Source organism: Sesamum indicum, linkage group LG5 (genome assembly GCF_026168435.1).
Source record: "Sesamum indicum cultivar Baizhima isolate 11 linkage group LG5, ASM2616843v1, whole genome shotgun sequence".
NCBI classification, from domain to species: Eukaryota; Viridiplantae; Streptophyta; class Magnoliopsida; order Lamiales; family Pedaliaceae; genus Sesamum; species Sesamum indicum.
Window position 1 is genome coordinate 989,951 of NC_142661.1, and position 18,713 is coordinate 1,008,663.

General features: G+C 34.8%; 2 protein-coding genes across 2 annotated transcripts; both read left to right on the plus strand.

The window, feature by feature from the left end:
- Nucleotides 1-728: 728 nt before the first annotated feature.
- LOC105162886 (uncharacterized) lies at nucleotides 729-6,397 on the plus strand. The gene is made up of 15 exons (XM_011081046.3): nucleotides 729-1,133; nucleotides 1,536-1,864; nucleotides 1,971-2,050; nucleotides 2,522-2,622; nucleotides 2,731-2,853; nucleotides 2,988-3,057; nucleotides 3,696-3,782; nucleotides 3,985-4,050; nucleotides 4,160-4,252; nucleotides 4,488-4,544; nucleotides 4,695-4,823; nucleotides 4,940-5,030; nucleotides 5,454-5,542; nucleotides 5,718-5,911; nucleotides 6,002-6,397. Exons 2-15 carry the CDS (start codon nucleotides 1,642-1,644, stop codon nucleotides 6,099-6,101), a joined length of 1,503 nt encoding a protein of 500 aa, XP_011079348.1. The 5' UTR covers nucleotides 729-1,133; nucleotides 1,536-1,641; the 3' UTR covers nucleotides 6,102-6,397.
- A 2,035-nt stretch (nucleotides 6,398-8,432) lies between these two features.
- LOC105162885 (putative clathrin assembly protein At5g35200) lies at nucleotides 8,433-16,333 on the plus strand. The gene is made up of 16 exons (XM_011081045.3): nucleotides 8,433-8,672; nucleotides 10,203-10,356; nucleotides 10,433-10,502; nucleotides 10,664-10,761; nucleotides 12,159-12,300; nucleotides 12,380-12,480; nucleotides 13,267-13,350; nucleotides 13,494-13,544; nucleotides 13,630-13,695; nucleotides 13,784-13,849; nucleotides 13,939-14,019; nucleotides 14,136-14,213; nucleotides 14,469-14,651; nucleotides 14,735-14,810; nucleotides 14,888-15,012; nucleotides 15,439-16,333. The coding sequence occupies exons 2-16, from the start codon at nucleotides 10,252-10,254 to the stop codon at nucleotides 15,934-15,936; spliced, it is 1,824 nt and encodes a 607-aa protein (XP_011079347.1). The 5' UTR covers nucleotides 8,433-8,672; nucleotides 10,203-10,251; the 3' UTR covers nucleotides 15,937-16,333.
- Nucleotides 16,334-18,713: the final 2,380 nt, after the last annotated feature.

Here is an 18,713-nt window from a genome sequence, read left to right on the forward strand (position 1 = left end):
TGTCATTTTATTTTTTAACTTTTTATATGTAATGTATATATATACACTTATAGATAATACAAAAGAGACATGATTCGACAATAAACAAAGATTTTTGTCTCAAAAAAATACAACATTGAATATACAATATTTATATATATATATATTTATATATAAAAGTATATATAAAGAAGATATGATTTGACAATGAACAATAATTTTTATCTCCTAAATCCCAGTATCAAACCTACACCATTTATTTTAAAATATTTTAAATTACCTCAAAACACTAATCCAAACACACCATCTATCTTCAACACACACTTATGTATATCTATTTTTCTCTTTATCTCCTGAATACAAAACAAAACACTCAAAAATACAAATTCAAACGTTATGTAAATTTTTTTAAGTCATAGGATTAAAATTGCTAAACATTCCCTGAGTTACAAGACTGAAAAATAATTTAATTGGGTCAGGTGAAAATCACAAGTAATTTTCTGGCCAACTGGTGACGAAAAAGAATGAAAATTGCCAAAAGATTTTACAATACACGATTAAATTACAAAAATTAATTCAAAAAGATCCAAAATTGCCATCCTCGTAAATTATAGAATTAAAATTATATTTTTTTAATAGAGTATCCTAAATCAAAAAATGCATAAGGGCAACATTGTAATTTCGAAGGTGGCAGTCTGATGGACATGACTTCAATCCAAGTCAGATTAGCAATAGTTAATCCTTTGAATATACCTCAACTACTTTCGCAAGAGAGAGAGAGAGGAGAGAGAGAGAGAGAAAAGCATGCGAAATAAAGCTAAAAAAGAATTGGAGAAAACCAGATCCTGTACTCCCTTTCTCCGAAGACTCTCCCAAAATATAGGATTTATCATCTCAAGAAACGTAATACCCAAAATTAAGATTTAAAATTTCCTTCTTTTTCGTAATTTTTCAGAAAAAAATCATCTTTTCTCGTTTCTTTCAAGAATCTGGGCAACTATGGCCACAGTCTGTCTGTAGATTTTCAGTTTATCATGCACGTGGATAATTTTTGTCTACTTGCTTCAATGGTATGAACAATCCAGAAATCCAGTTTCAATCTGTGAAAGATCAGTTCTTCACCATCTCTGGGTTTCTGCGGCGGCATTCATCAGGTTTGCTTGTTGAATTTTTCTTCCTTAATCTTTATCTCTCTGTTTTTTTTTTTTTTTTAATTTTCTTGCATGGAGAATCTTGGGTTTTCGTTCTTGAACTTAATGGTATGAATTTTTCTTCAATGACAGGCTTTTTTCGGTTCTTGTTGAATTTTTGTTTTGCTGTTTTCCTTTCTTTTTCCCGGCTGGTTGGTTGATAAATTTATTATTTTGTTGACAAGATGCCCCAGGTTGTAAAGATGTGCAATTATTGGTAGGAATATTAAATCCGAATTTATTTTCATATTTGCTCTTGGGTTACAGTTAACGAATGTCCAGTTTGATATTAGATTAAAGATTGGTTGTTTACTGAATGGATGAATTAAAAGTTTCTTTGGACCCTTTTCTTTTCTTGGATTGCAGGTTGTTTCAGCATTTTTTTCGATTCTCTCTTCTGAGGTGTGTCTGCTGAATAAGATTTGGGTGAAGTTTTAAGTCACTTCAACTTTAGTTGAGTTCTGTATCAGAGATGAGGACGGTTATTCGGGCCGTCAGGCAATTTAGGCCAGCTCTTCAGCGTAGAGGAAACTTTGTTAATGATGGTTCTTTGAAAGGACAAGATTTTTGGTGCAATACAAATTATCGCTCTATATACAATGTAGCCAGTGGTGCAGACATTTTTCTGTGTAGACATCAGTCATACAGGATCTACAGAACTATCTCTACTGATGCAGCTAAAATTACCACTGGAGGTTGTATTATTGATTTGAAGTTTCAAAAGTTGTAACTAGGAATTCGTATCTGCAAGTAAAAGTCTGACGTTTATCCTTGTCTTCACTTCGATTAATTTTATGGCAGAACTGAATGGAGGGGGACCTCTAGTTGAATATGAGAGAAGGATTACGGCTGGTGAACTTTTGGATGGAGATGCCTGCCAAGTATGTTTGTTTATCATACTCTTGGATGTTCTTTTGTTGATCCTGAGTGATAGATGGAAATTTTTAGCTTTTATGTGGGTTTAGGTATATTGCTATTTTGATGTGTAAATGAAAATCCACTACTTTGCGGCTTGCTGATTACCACAGCATTGCATTTAAGACCTGCTAAATTAACAGATAAATACCGCCAATATTACTAATATGCTTAGTTTGTTGCTACAATCATGGGAAGCTACGAAGAAACTCACTCAATTGATGTCACAGTTTAAAGTAGACAAGACTAGGTTGAACTGGAATTTCTTCCTAACTCCCAGGCAATTAACTAGAGCTGATTGCTTACGGTAGATGCTTGGATTGCTAATGTACTTCTTAAAGTTATCCAGATGATTCAAACTAGGTTTAACTTTGAGATCAGTGTCTTAGGTTACTCTTTTTCCAACCTAATATGATGTATGGATTATGACTTTGCAGTTAGGTACCTTGGGGGAGCTTCAAAGACTATATGAGGAGCTTGTTGAAAATGCAGAAGCTTGCCGGTTGGATCGATATACCACTTCTGAGAAAGCCGGGAGGTAAATATTAATCAGGTCTCTGTTTCTATCACGAAATGCCATAGGGTAGGTAGTTCCCTGCTTGCTTAACATAAAATATCATTGTTGCATGATTTTTTTTTTGTGCAGGAGTAGGTGGTTATGGTCCCGTTTCATACCCCAAACTTCAATTGCTCCCGTTAAAGGACTTTACCTTTACGGAGGAGTGGGCACCGGCAAGACTATGCTGATGGACCTGTTTTTTGATCAGCTGTAAGAATCACTTTTGACTTAACCTTTTGCAATATTGTAATTGGCCTCATACCGGTCTGCAAATGAGTTTTAGGCTCACAATCAACGAAAATTTGGTGCTGTTTTAGTTTCTGATATGCTTCACGTCTTGTCAGACCTGGTAACTGGAGGAAGAAAAGGATCCATTTCCATGACTTCATGCTAAATGTTCACAGCCGTTTGCAAGTACGAAACTATCCTATTATACTCCTGTTGATTGTTTACTTGATTGTCTGGAAAGTCTACTCAAGTTGTATCATATTTTACCAAGCTCTATGGAAAAAAACTCTGTAGAGGACAGCAAGTATTGCATAGTTTCTACTGGATTTGTAATGTTTTCCTTCGCATGAAAAAATAGGAAAATTTCTTTTTGGGGTTTTGGCATAAAAACAGAGTGTTCATGCAACCTCCACACAAGATCATGCTTCGAAGGTTTCAAGGGCCTTTTGCTTAATTATGTTGTATATAATAGATTTCTTGTACCCTTCTTCCAAACAAGAAACTTTCCTAAATTTAATTGAAAAGAGTGTTTACCAAGCTTTGGACAATTATATACTTGGAGGATCTTGAGGATTTTGTTGTGTTGTTGATATTTTGTTTCAATGAGGAGACGGTCTAAGTTAATTTTATTTTGAGTAAATCGCAATTATATGGAACAGTTGAAATATTAAATGCATCAGCCTCTATCAAAAGCAGGGAGTAACAACTAGCAAGTCTATCACTATGGCTAACTACCTCAAGTAGTTCCTGAGGACCTTAACCGGAAGTTTATGTGATATTATTCATGATGAACACTTCAACAATGTGATAAAGTTCTATTGCAGAAGCACAAGGGTGTGGCAGATCCTTTAGAAGTTGTTGCTGGAGAGCTTTCAGATGAAGCTATACTGTTATGTCTTGATGAGTTCATGGTACATTAGTCACTGATGTGTTTTAGCATTTTTACTTTTTTTGTCGAGTTGGTCCACTTTATCCTATACATCTCTTGCTGGATGATCAATCCGAGGTGCTATCGCATGTGGTACAAAAACATGAGATGGTCATGGAAAACACTGTAAAATGTTTTATTTTCTAGCTGGTATTAATTGTTTGTTTTGTCCTTTTCTTCCTTAGGTAAATGATGTTGCTGATGCCTTGATTCTGAATCGTCTATTTAGACACTTATTCAGCAATGGAGCTGTAAGTAAATCTTAATATCCCCGTTTCTGTTTCCTAATAGGCCATACACTCGTCCATGCTTGCTGAGTAGCATAATAACTAGGTAATTTGTGATGTGATAAATGAATAGATTCTTGTCGCCACTTCGAACAGAGCTCCGGATAACCTTTACGAAGGAGGACTACAAAGGGATCTGTTTCTTCCATTTATTGCTACTCTGAAGGTACGTATCTATCTCTATGCACTCTCACAATATGGCAATGCTGACATGAGGCTGAAGGTGTAAATTTTGGTTGTTGAGGGGCTAGAGGAAAGAAGTTCATCTTTATTTAAGTCCATGGAGAAAGGAAATTCTACTTCTTAAAGTCTTAACTTGTTTTCTTGAAATTTCTTGTTTATAGTCATCTACCGTAATATTAATTCAATCCCTTAACAATTTGGACTTGATTCTGATGTAGGAAAGATGTGTAGTTCATGAAATCGGTTCATCTGTTGACTACCGGAAAATGACATCGGTATAGTCCTGATCTCTCAAGTTTGGTTCATTGCAGAGTATACTTGATAAGAAATCTTTCTTCCTGGATATACAACAAATGCATGTATATACATGTGTTTCTGTTTGTTCTATTGTACTGTGAAATGATTGGTTTCTACTCAAATTCCAGGCAGAGCAAGGTTTTTACTTTGTTGGAAGACATTTATCTACCCTTCTGAAGCAGAAATTTCAACAATTAATCGGTGATCACGTAGCTGTACCGCAGGAGGTCGAAGTTGTTATGGGCAGGAAACTGCAGGTATGCCATCCTTCTGATTTATATATTTTACTACTGTGCTAATATAGCATATGAAATTCGATTTAGATTCACTTTAATTGTTCTTCTTTTTTTTGTCAATTTTCATACTTCTTTAGGTTCCACTGGGAGCCAATGGATGTGCTTATTTTCCTTTTGAGGAGCTCTGCGACAGACCTCTTGGAGCTGCCGACTATTTTGGGTTATTCAGTAAGTCATTTTAAGCTGAATTTTCTTCTTTCTTCAATAGAATAGCAAGGCTTTAAGGGCATGACATTTGGTTGAGTCCTGAGGAGACAAGAACGAATATTGCATTTCATTTTTGTCCCATTGAAGACAATTCAACTTCCCGCTTCATATTTTACGGATAATTACATAAGACACTCCCTGAGCTATATGCATATTACCATAAAACCCCTCAATCCACACATGCACCCCTTGCGCTCATGTTTTACAGATTCCACCCTAGCTATCCAGCATAAACATGACTGGAGGGGCAAAGTGTAATTTTACAGAATCGAGACACTTTTTTGTCAAACGTGTCCAAACATCAGAGGTGTTAGTGTAATTATCCTATTTTACTGAACCTTCACAAGGTAGAAATAATTGGTAATTTATTTTCCATTTTACCAGAGAACTTTCATACGCTGGCTTTGGAAGGTGTGCCGATTTTTGGGCTCTCCAATAGGACAGCAGCATATCGGTTTGTCACGCTAATTGATGTTAGTTCTTCACTTCCTAAATTCTTTTATTACATATTAAATCAATTACTTATATTTAACCAAATACTTATCATGGGATATCAACTTCGACTTTGTTTATACAGATATATCATGTGAATCATGTATACATTTTCCAAAGAATTAAAAATGGCTTCCGACTCTGTTGCATGTATAGGTCATGTACGAGAACAGAGCGAGACTATTGTGCACGGCCGAGGGGACGCCAGTCGAACTTCTGGACCGGATTGTAACAATAGCTGATGCTCAGCACCTGGCACCCCGAACCTCCTCAAGATCGAGGAAATCAGACGACTCCGACATTTGCGTCGACAATGAATTAGGTTTTGCAAAAGATCGCACCATTAGTAGGTAAGAGGCTGTGTAATATTTCGTAATCAACTACGTCTAGTCGTTCTGTTGTGAGATTGAAAATGGCGATTATCTGTCATTTTCATGCAGGTTAACGGAAATGAACAGCAGAGAGTACTTAGAGCAACACGCAGAGATGTTGGCAGAGAAGCAGCAATTGCATCGCCATGAGACGGCCTTAGAGTCTTAGCCGAGAGGGAGTATAGGTATCGTCCCGACCGCGCCATTGTTGTCTGTAGGATACAATACATACCGTAATGTCTGGATTTGCTGGTGATAATTTATGTGATCAAATCACGTCGTAGAGGAGATTATGACAGTTTTGTTTGGAATAAATTATCTGTTTTGTACAGCTTCTAACTGGGTAATTTTTTTGTAATAATTTGGATTCTTGATGTATAAAGATGATCTCTTGGAGGAGGGAGGATATGTACTTGGGAAATAATTTATGGTTTATGCAGGACTGGTTAGCTGCAGCCTGCAGTACATCTTCTGTTGTAATTTCGCATTTTATTTATGGATAAATTACAACAAACTCCATGAAGTTTATCGTAATTATGAATATTTTTTATTGTTTGAAAAATCACAAATATTCTTATGATATTTGATAAAATTATGTTACCTTTGGATGAGGTTTGGAATTGTGAACTTTGGACTTATTATTTTTTTTAAAAAAAAATTAAAAATTATAAAATAATTTGACTAGGTGGATAGAAAAATTTTAAAAAAATTATCCACTTAAATTTTTTTGAAAATTTTAAAAAATATATAAAATTGTAATTTATGGTTTACACGTGTATTTTGCCCAATTTACCATAAAAAGTGGACAAAGATAGAAAGTTAACGGATTGAATTAATTATTAAATGGCTGTTAAAATTAGATATTTGTAATTATGTCAAATTTTAGGGAAACTTGTTTAATTTACCCTTTATTTATTTACATCAACTAGAGGGACATATTTCACGTTCAAACTTATCTTCTATTTCTACTTTTAACGGGGTTTAAATACCATAAAATTTCTTGTAAAAATTAATAATAGGTAAAATGTTTTTTCGAAAGAAAAAGAAAAGATAATACGGTGCTTTGAATTTAAAGGGGAAAAAAGTCGAATGGTAACACAAAAGACAGTGAACTTCTTTTTTAAAAGTTTGGAGGCTGTCTTGTAATATCCTTATTGTTTTAGGAAGTTTTGTGCATATTCATAATTTGTTGGGGTGAAATTACAAATAAATTTTTTGATGGGGGAAGAAATATAATAATCAAGTTTTAAAACTCAAAATCTAAATAGTAAAATCAAGCTTTGATAAGATTCGACATAATTACTAATACCTCTTATTGTTTGAAAAATTAACAATACTTTTTAACGGATGTCCGACAACTAACCAAATCTATTAATTTTCGTTGGATTTTCATTATTTTTTTTGTGGTGACTTACCAAAAAGTTGTTGTGAATTATGAATTATAACTTTTTATTTTAATTTTTTTTGAATTTTTTTATGAATTAATTGGAAATTTCTTTTTATATAATTTTTCAAAATTTTTTATCTGCATTGTCTAGTATATTTACAATTTTTTAAGCTTTTTTTTTAAAAATTAAAATCAAGAATAAAGTTGACAATTCTAAACTTCCATTCAAGCATTATAGGAAAAAATCCAGAGACTCCTTCTGTAATAATAAAAATATGCAAAAACTCCCTATAAAAATTAAAGTATCAATTACACCCTCTGTGATATCAAATAAAGTTAAAAAAACCTCTCCGTATAAAAATTGGGCAGCACGGACTTTGACTGTGAATTGGCTACGAAAGTACTCTTTTTTTTTTTTTTTAATATTTTTGTCTTTCTCTCACATCTAATATATATAATATTATATATATTTATTAATAATAAAAGATTATTTTAATTTAATTAATTAAAAAAAACTATATATTTGAAAAAAAAGAAGTAGAGGAGCCCTCCTCACCCCTGGACGACAGCAGTCGCCCATCCATTAAGGGCGACGTTGGGTGGGCGAGTCGGAAGGGGAGAGGGGAAGAGGTTGGGCGGGGGAGGGGGGGTGAATAGTGGGTGGTAGGGGGTGGGGTTGGGTTATGATTATTATTTTGAAATAATATTGTTTTATATATTATAAATATATTTTAATAGTTATAAATTATATATATTATACATTAAAATAATTTTATATTAATAGATTTAGTTTGACCGGTTGATTAAAAGAGGTATTCTAGTCATTGTTTTTAAAAAATAGGCTTAAGTTGATTAGGAGGTGACAACATAAGAATGCTTTTTTACATTAAAAATTTCATAGGTTTTTTTTTTTTTAATATTTTTACATATTATAGGGATCAAAATGTAATTAACCCAAAAATTATATAATATTTCATGAAATAAAAAAATAAATGAGTATTCGTAATTATGACAAATTTCATAATTTATAGTTTACCCAAATAAAAAATTAAACATAGATGTATAATATAATGAGATAGATGTAAAGTGTAATAACAGAAATATAAACGTAGTTAATGGTGAAGAAAAGCATGCAACGTGTAAACATCACCAATAATTTAGATGCGTAGGGGATTGATTTGTTCCATGAACAGGGAGCTGCATGCCGAATGATTTTCCTCATTCAATTCTCTGGCCGGAATAAGGTCTCTCTGGAGATTTTCTTTTCATCGCACCTATAGCTAATCATCGTTTTATCTATTCCTGTTTAGGTACGGCGTGATTGCCGGCAACCGGCGAGCGATCTTTCATAAGGTAAGACCACTTCTCTCTCTCCGCAACGCACAGACTTATATTATGCGCGGGAAGGGGAAAATTGTTGACCAATTAGGATCCGCGGTGGGTGGATAATGGCGGTAGTGATGATATCCAAATGTGTTGCATTCGATAGGCCACTGTGTGCCGCGGATTGAATGTGTAGAGCATGGGTATATTGATGTGATTACTTTCTATTACATAAGTGTTTTTGAGTGGCAGGATAATCCGGATCATCTCATTTCATTAATTATGGCGAAAGTTTATCTCTTGAAAATTTAATTGGAGGAACATTAGCCTTGTTACTACCTGAGTATCCCTCTGATCACTTGCATATGAGATTTTCAACAGTGATTTTAATTAGTAGAATATTTTTTTTTTTAATAAAAATTCTGAGGCATAGTTTTGATTGTTTCCGTTGCAAGTTCTGTTTGTTCTATTTTCTGGTATAATCTGAAAAAAGCGGCAGTTTAAATGGCTTTATGTTTGGAGCATTTGGTTGTTGTCATGATTAGGGAGGATTTTGGTACCCTAGGTTTTCAGATTTAAGATTGTTAGTTGTTGTTTCTCGACCTGATTGATTTAATTGTGTGATATTAATGTTTTATTATTTCTGTTTGCTGCCATGAGGTCTGGATTTGACATATAGTAATACATTTTTCATGGTATTTAAATCCTCTTCCATCATACCAAAGATGTCCTGGATTCCAATTTGAATTCAGGATACAATAAGTTGATTTCTACAAAGACGTAGCTTCAAGTAGTCACAACAATTTGTAAATTTCTCTTGGAATAACTCTGGTTGTGCATGAAACAAAATAATGATGACGACAATGCACTATTTGTCTTGATTTCCTTAACGTGCTGTATAATTTAAATAACCACTTCAAATCAGTCGAGTTTATGACTTTCTAGAATCCAGGTTTACATTTGCAAATTATCTTAAAAGGAGGTTCCCCAGTGGTCGATGAATTGGTGGGCAGTATTCCTAATATGGTGATGATTTAGTTGTGATGGTACTAAAATTGTTTACTTGAAGTATTTATTCTGAAGTTTGTTCTCAGCTTAAGTTGTGGGAGGCAGAAAAGGAAAAAAGGAACTTTAGAAAATAATATTGTAACGCATATATGAAATACTAGAGACATTGAATGCAGGTTAAGATATGATCTTGGATTGCACTTAGTGAAACAGTGAAATTGAAAGTAAACAAATAGATAAGGCGAGAAACCTTTTCGCCCTAATAATGGTTGTACCATATATAAAGGGGCAGAGGGAGACTGGAGGCTCCTAAGCATCAGAATATGGGAGCTGATCTCATTTGTATGGAATATTGTAACTTGGTATACTGAAGTCTGCCATGAAGTTTTGTTGTTGACAATAATGTTGTTGTTGTTATTATCATCCTCATGGTGAGGCCTGAGAAGAATGGTTGCATGTTGACATGCTGAGTTTGTAGGCAATGTTTATCTGCTATCCAAGTAGTAGGATGATAGGATTCACTAACTTAATCATCCTATCTTTTTATCATAGGTTCCACAATTCAGCTGTTAGATTTCTTCGGTTTTTGGTTCCTTTCAAAATGGCTGCTGGAAGTGGTAGTAGCCAACAGAATCTTAGAAAAGCTATTCTAGCTATTAGAGATTCTACTAAGGTTGGAATCGCCAAAGTCAACAGTGAATATAAGGTGGTGATATTTATGGCATCAATTTTGCTGACAGCCCTTTATTTTATAAGGTTATGCATCAAGTTATTTGTTTCAGGATCTAAAAGTTTCCATTCTTAAAGCCACAAACCACCTTGAAGTCCTGCCAAAAGAGAAGCATGTAAGAAGTGAGTAGAACACTGTGCCCAGGCCTTCTTATATTCTATTATCGTGAAATTCTTACTTTACCTCTTCAGTCAATGTTACTGAGGTTTATGGAAATTGAGTTCTGAATTACCTGAGCTTTGAAGTTGAAAATATAAATGCCCATTTCTTCATCTCTTGTCAGATATTCTTGGTGCAGTTTCTGGTTCGAGACCCCGAGCAGATGTTGGTTATTGCATACATACACTTACAAGGCGTCTTGGCAAAACACGTAATTGGGTGGTAATACTTTGGACGCTTTGTCTCAAATTCTTTTTTCTTTTTATTTCTTATTTACAAATTTAGATAGGTTAAGTTGAATAACTTTTGGTGTTAAGAAAAAGTCAAATAATTTTTGAAATAATTAGTCTCATCAAATAATACTAATTGTAACACGAGAGTATGACTTTATACAATCCGATGAACTCATACAGTCAGGTTGAGCACTTCTTAATGATTTTCGTTAGCCTCAATCAGTTGAAAATCCAATTATGAAGAGGCCAAATTATGAATATGCTCTTTCAGAAAATTACTTTTAAGTGCAAGTTACTACCTCCCACCTCATGTTTCCTGAAAAATCCTCAAAGCAATTTCTATTTGTTTTGTTATTTGTAATCACCAGAATGAGGAAATTCCAATGGCATGTGGTCTTTGAGAAAGAACTTACCAAAAGCAATTGACCAGTTGATTACAAATTATCCAAAAGCAATTTCCATTTTAGAAGTTCCGTGAAGAGCTCGTTGGAAAGATCCTTAACGAGTCCTCCCAAGAAATGGTTCCACCAATCTTTTTCTCTTTTTCTACATTCATTAATGTGAGGTTCTAGAAGTTTTAGTCATGACATCTCCAAAAATCCTCATTCCGAGAAGAACATACAATATTTACCTTTCTGCTTTGTTTTGGTCCTTTGTTAAATCATATTAGTAGATACACCCACTATTACTTCTTATTCTTCTATATTTTCAAGAGAAGGTTTATATAGGGTGCAGTGTAATTCCTTTCTGTTCCTTCCTATACTAAGGTTTAGAGCCTGAAATGCTTGATTTGCTAACTTGGTATAGTCTTCATATATGATACAGAGGATTATTATTGGATATTGTCTAATAATAAACTATATTTGGTACGGGTAGCACTTTAGATTTTCTAGTTGAAAAAGAAAAGTTTTTGTATATGATTGATAATACTGGGATTTAAACAACAGAGTTACTGTTTTTCATCATTTTGACTTTCACAGTGTTCTTGGAGTGTGACTCAGTTACAATTGATATCTAACACTACTTACGAAAACCTTATGATAGGAAAGAAACATTTTGTTGTCAATTGGACATGATTTCGAACTGGAAAGGACCTTCCAAGTTCTTTCTTTGGCTCTTTCCGATCGCACGCACTCACGCACGCACTCACGCACACACACACACACACACATATAAACATATAATAGCATATCTGCAGAACAGATATGCTTTCGTGTTTCTTTGAACTTACTGTTCTACACCAGTGTTTCAAAATTTTATTGTTTTACCCTCTTAGATTGTGGTTCTACAATTCAATTCCATCTTCTTACTAGTTTGTCTACTGGAACTCATTGTTCTTTGTTTATTTGATTTTCCCTTAAAACAGCTTTTGTTTTCCTTTCTCAGGTTGCACTGAAAACTTTAATTGTCATACATCGTGCATTGAGGGAAGTTGATCACTCATTTTGTGAGGAACTAATTTACCACAACCAAGGTGGAGGTCATTTGTTGAATTTATCACATTTCAGGGATGACTCAAGCCCCAGTGGTACCCCCATTCTTTTACTTTTAGCAAGCACTAATGCTTACTTTTGGGAACTGACCATTTGAGGTTTTCTATTTCTAAGCATGGGATTATTCCACTTGGATCCGTTCATATGCTCTGTATATTGAGGAGTGCCTGGAATGTTTCCGTGTGCTAAAATATGATTTCCATAGGGATCATACGGTATGTATCTTTTGTAAATGGACATCATGGTTAAATTTTGTGTTACCTACTACCTTAGAATTTAGAATTCTGTTAAGTATATAGTTTTCCCTTGTTCTTCAAATTCGGCTGGGTTTGTACATGTTCTTAGTCTTTTTATCTTACCTTCTGCAGTTTCACTAGATCCAGCTCCTGGTTTAAATTGGCAAAGGTCAATAGAAAAACGATTACTTAAAATATTTTCTATTGTAAAATCACTTTATTGGCCATCAACCTGGAACTAGTTTACTCAAAAAAAATTCACAAGTAAAAAGTAAGATTACTTTTTATGCATATAATCTATGAGCTACAAATGTGAAAAATTACGAAGCTGAGAATGTTTTACAGACAAAAGGTGCATCCATACGTGAGTATGATGCTGATTATGGTATGCATGAAGATAGTATCAGATAGTAATATTGCTGGTTTGGTTTAATCCTTTATTTCCATTCAGAAAAATGTTGCGTTAATTTGGATACATTTTATCATGACATCTCTGAAGGCTCATTCTTCCTTTACAAATTATTAGGTAACACACTCTTCCCCTTTGCTCTTTAGCATGTTTGCTCAGTATTATGTTGAGAGAAGTCCACTATTGGTATAAATGTTAGGTCCAAATTATCTGTGCGTGGCTTGAAATCTGCGAATATATTTGTTCCCTATGACTTCAACATTTTTTGGTGCTATCATGGTAGCTCTTTTGGAATAATGATGAGCTTGTTGGTAATATGTTCCACTTCTTGTAATAAGCTAGCTGTTCTTTTACAGAGAACGAAGAAGTTTGACACTCCTGCCTTGCTCGAGCACTTACCTGCTTTGCAACAGCTTCTTTTCCGCCTTCTTGGTTGCCAGGTATTGGGTTGGCAGTTAAATGGACAGGATTTCATAGACTTTTTTCTAGTGGAACACGCCTCTACCATCAATTTATTCAAGTCATTGCACAAAAAAAGTTGCTTGTAAGTTTTGGGATATGTTGATTGCCTGACATTGTGCAGCCAGTTGGAGCAGCTCGATACAATTTCATCATTCAGTATGCCCTTTCAATTGTGAGCAGTTATTAACTTTTTATACTCTTTTCATCCCCACTTATTAGGTTATAGCTTATTCTGGATTGATAATGTTCTCCTTCAGGTTGCAGCAGAAAGCGTGAGGCTTTATGTGGGAATAACAGATGGTGTACTTATTTTGGTTGACAAGGTTTGTAGTTGTTCGAATAGTTTTCATTTACTTTCATGCAAGTCAAAAGTTTCTTTACTAGGACTGGGAATAACTTGTCTCTTAACAGTTTTTTGAGATGCAACGTCGTGATGCTGTCAAAGCACTTGAAATCTATCGGAGGGCAGGAGAACAAGTATGTTTTGTGTTCTACAATATGTGGTGTAAGGATACATGCCTCTTGGATTTGTAGCTCCATTCTAATACTTGCACATGTTGCTGTAGGCCCAGAAGTTGTCTGGGTTCTTTGAGATGTGCAGGAGTCTTGAATTTGGACGCAAGCAGAAGTACGTCAAAATAGAACAGGTTTGGAACCAAATACTGCCATTTTTATTGGTTTCTTGTTCCTTATGATCCTTACATTATTTCACAATATTTCTCATCTTGTTCACTCCTTCATTTGCCTTGTTATCAAACTGCAGGCCCCCGCTTCATTTTTAACAGCCATGGAAGAGTATGTAAAGGATGCCCCAGAAGCATTACTGCTTCCCTGGAGAGGTGTATGTACTCATGCCTGATATCTTTAAAGCCTTGAGTACTTCAAACTCTCTTTTGAATTAGCTACTATTTGTTCTTTAAGAATTGATCACCTTTTGACCAAAATGATTGTCCACCTATTTAAATGATAACCACAGCTTCTACTTTTCTGCTATTGCAAAGCTTCCAATCATGTGAAGTGGACATCTGAAAGTCTATGAATTTACCCTACTTCGTGCATGATTGTGAAACATCTCTGAAAATGCTTTTTGTTTTAGGGCCAACTCGATGATGATAACTACAGTACTCCAAAAGTGATTGTTGTTCCTGGGGCTAATGTGGAGACTGATTCTAAGCAAGACATTAATGAAGAAGGATCAAACCCATATGCTGATTGTCAGGAGGGCACAAAAACTGAGAAGCGTGATACAGATGCTGCACCACTGATTCCTGATTTGTTGGTGGGTAGTCTGATCCATTTCATCTTCTGAATCAAATATGGACAAGTTTCTAGTAGCTTTGCAAATTTTATTTTCATTCTCAGAGCTGGGACGAGCCAAGTCAAGAAGAATCTAAACAGGATGCAGGAAATTCTCTTCCTGATTCAATTATTACACCAGGTGATTCTTGTTCTCTGTTGTATTGGATTGTTCACTTGATGGGCAAGTAAGTGATTTTCTTCTATAAGTATGTGTAGAAGACTTGTCTGATCCCACGATAAGTTCAGAGTTGTCAAGTCAATCACCTAGTTGGGAGCTTGCACTAGCTACAGTACCAGTTGTGGAACCAAGTTCTTACGTGTGCTTAGCTGCACCGAACAAGGTAATTTAGTTTCTTCAGAAACTTGCATCAATTTGTGCATTTAAAGTTGATTTCACCTTAGTTATATGTTCTACTGCAAATTTGCAAGTATTACAAAACTATCATTGCTTCTATTTATAAGTTTATATGGACGGACTTAATGACCATATATAAAGAGGAGAGGAACTTAATATTACTATCTTTTACGCATCCCTTACATGCCTGCAAAATATAAGGGATAAATCAACCATGGAAGAGGTTGAATGTTTTTATATGCCTCAATGTTCTGCATAGATGTGCAGCAAGGCATAGTGAAAGTGTTAGCATGAGGAGTTAAAGCATATTTTTTTGTAGTCGTACTATAATTTTTTATCTTTGTTTATTACTGAGACGCGTTATCTTTTAAGATAATGCTTATTTTACTACTCATTGAATATGTAAAAGCAGGGCGGTGTACTGGACAGATCAATACTGGACAGTTTATACGATACTGCAGTGATGAAAGCAAATACAAATGGACCTTATCAGATTGCTAATGTCTCTTCTAATCCTTTTGAAGCGGATGATTATAATCAAGAGATGTTTTATGATCCAAGCCGCGTAGGGCACCCTAGTTTCATGCAGGTGCAGCAAGCAGCATTCATGCAGCAGCAAGCAGCTCCCCAACAATCACAAGCAGTTGTCCCTTTTGATTACATGCAGATTGCTGGAATCACCCAACCGCAGCAACCAGCACTTGTACAGAATCAAGATTCATCGTTTACCGGTGATGATTTCATGCAGATGATTCCAATGCCACAACCAGAAGTGTCGATGATGATGCAGCAGCAAGACATATCAATGGTTGGGATTGATTCCTCAAATCCCTTCGGGAATCCATTTATGGAGCAAGTCTCGTTGCCCGTTTCACCTCAGTCCCAACCTTCCACCTTAAGTTTGCTTTGAGTGAATTGGGTGCAGCCATTGAGGTGCATGTTTGCAGTTAGTTTTCTCAGTATGGTAACATCAAGGAATCGTCCAACACAAGTCTACAGGGTATCTTCCATCTCCTATCGACACGATTTCGGTATTCTTCATTCTTTTCTGGAGTAAATATAGAGAAAAATATGCAGTAAAAATGCTTTACCACCATCACTCTCTCTCTCTCTCTTCAGTTCCCATTGGGTCTGTCCCATTTAGATCAAGAAGGTTTTATGTTGAAGATGCCTTGTAATTTTTTGGTATACCTTTATATTTGTAAGATATAGATTAAAGTAGAATCCAATGAATCCAGAATTAGGTCACTATCATCCTTTCTTTCTGAGAATATTTGAAGGTTAATTGAACATTTAAATTTCTGAAACACTCTAAAAAATTACTCGGTGTAGTGTTGGACACGGACACGAACACGCTTTGAACACGGTATCAGCGTATAAAAAATAAAAAAAGAACATGGTGTGGGACAAGCCACAGACACTTCTGGTGGCGTGTTTGATATGTTTTGAAGGCGTATCCAACACGTTTAGAATATCTTTTGTTTTATAAATTTCAATTTTGGGTAGTCTTTAAAAAATTGAGTTTTGGACTTAATGAAAAAGAAAAAGAATTAACCCACTCATCTCAAACTAAAAATTTAGGATGAAATTACTAAATATTCGAGAGATGTTCATGATAATTTAACTAATTTGAATAATAAGAATTTTTTTATTGCGTATTTTTTAAATAAACTGAGTATGTATAATTTTTAGGCCATATTTGGTTAAGAATTTAGATGTAAGGCATATTTTATCTTAATATTTTTATATTGTATATTTTAATTTTATGAAAAATTGAAAATATATAATAAAAATATATATTATATATAGCCATATCATGTCTAATTTTTTAAAGTATTTTGTGTTGGGTCCATGTGGGTGTATTTGTGTGTATGCATCATAGTTCAACATTAACCCCCTATTCAATCGACATCCATCTGCATGCAACAACAGTTTTAATGTTGTAATAGTTGAATTAGCATATTGATCTCCAGAAATATGAGCAATTGAGATTTGTTATTACCGACTATGCCCTGTAAGTGAATTTTAAATTATGTCTTGTTTCAGTATTTTTATCAATCAAAGAAGAGTTGCATAGTAGTATTCTTTGTTCCCTAAATCATTCTACATTGACACTTACCACACTTGAATTTTGATTAATATATGGTCAAGGATAAATAGTAATAGCGCAGGACCACCAAGGCCCTGATCAGGAGCCGTCTTGATTGGGATAGATTTCGTACACTTTTCGATGGGTCTGGGGCAGGACTATACAGGGTGAGATTGAAAAACTGACGAGACGGATTTTATTTTATTTTTTTTAAATTAGGGCAAGTCTCTAATCCGGACAAATCCACCCCGTTGCCGTCCATTTTTTGTCTTAATTTTTGCTTCCCAAATCACTCCCAACCTACCATTTCCATTTATCCAGCAACCCACCTCCCATCGGCCCATCAGAAGTCGGGGGCTATTCCAACCTCAGGGCGAAATTGCAAACTAGTTCTATAATTTAGGATTATTTCAAGCTTGTCCTCAAGATGTATGAGATTTTAAAATTAACTCTATGTTTCTTTAAAAGTTGCAAAAAAATTCCAAAAACGTGGCAAAAATAACCCCTACTAACAGACATTAAGTTATAACATTGGGATTTAGGAGGGAAATTGTAAGAGAAATGGAGGCAAAGAAAAGGATTCCTCCTTAGGACTGCCAACACAATATTATGTATTTACAATTTTTCACTTATATCTTTATATTTTCATTCTTGTTGAGGTAGCCATAAAATAGACCAAAGATAAAGAGAATAAGAATATACAAATGAAGACAGTTCACAAATGACTCTTTTTTCCCCACCACTTTCCCCCTCATTTTTGAGCTTATTAGAGCACGTGATTTTCACGTGGTCTCTTCTGTTAAAAGTTAACATCTATAGGGTGTGTGTGTGTGTGTGTGATTTTTGTAACGTTTCTTAATATTTTCTACAACTTTTGATCGAACATGGGTTAATTTAGAGTTTCAAAACAGTCAAATTTGAAATGACTCCAAATTATTAGAATTAGTTTTGCATTGCCCCAACCCACCCCCGCCCTTAACCAACACTATTCAAACTTCAAACCTCACCAGCTAGGTCAAATCTCCACCCCCCGCCCCCCCAAACCCCGCTCACTTGTCATTATCCTAAATGTCAATTCTAGCAGACACTCCCAACATACATGGGGTTTTGCACTTTGCTACCCAACTTTTTCTTCTTCCACCCCCCAAATCGACCATTCGACCTTTATTTTTTTTTGCACGTTGCCTATTTTTATACTTTTTGGCAAATAAAAGAAGAATGTTCCGTTCATGTGAACTCACGCATGTAATTGGATTTAAGGCAGGATAAAATCGTAATTTCACACCTTAATTAAAAAAATTGCCTTCTCTTCCTCCGTCATTGTCGACCACCTTCACCAAACATCTCCAAATCCACACCCCCACCAACATCCAAAACACTCAAATACGAACAGAGGTAATGCCAGCAAAAGTACCTTTAATTGTTTGTGCAAACCGCGAAATCAGTTCTTCCATGGAGCCACTGTCATATATACAAATTCGCATTACCAATTTGCGTTAGAAATGGAGGTCTTAATGATAATCTCCCTTTTTGTCTTGTAAAGCAAGAAACACATAATTTATTTGCTTGGTATAAGGCATTTTTTGTATGTTAAATTT

Bases quoted from the DNA above. Each gene is read 5' to 3' on its own strand.
- LOC105162886 (XM_011081046.3), top strand. From the start codon at position 1,642: ATGAGGACGGTTATTCGGGCCGTCAGGCAATTTAGGCCAGCTCTTCAG. The intron at 2,051-2,521 runs GTATGTTTGTTT...ATGACTTTGCAG, and splicing joins TGGATGGAGATGCCTGCCAA to TTAGGTACCTTGGGGGAGCT. The intron at 3,783-3,984 runs GTACATTAGTCA...TTTCTTCCTTAG, and splicing joins TATGTCTTGATGAGTTCATG to GTAAATGATGTTGCTGATGC.
- LOC105162885 (XM_011081045.3), top strand. From the start codon at position 10,252: ATGGCTGCTGGAAGTGGTAGTAGCCAACAGAATCTTAGAAAAGCTATT. The intron at 10,762-12,158 runs GTAATACTTTGG...TTCCTTTCTCAG, and splicing joins GCAAAACACGTAATTGGGTG to GTTGCACTGAAAACTTTAAT. The intron at 13,850-13,938 runs GTATGTTTTGTG...ATGTTGCTGTAG, and splicing joins ATCGGAGGGCAGGAGAACAA to GCCCAGAAGTTGTCTGGGTT.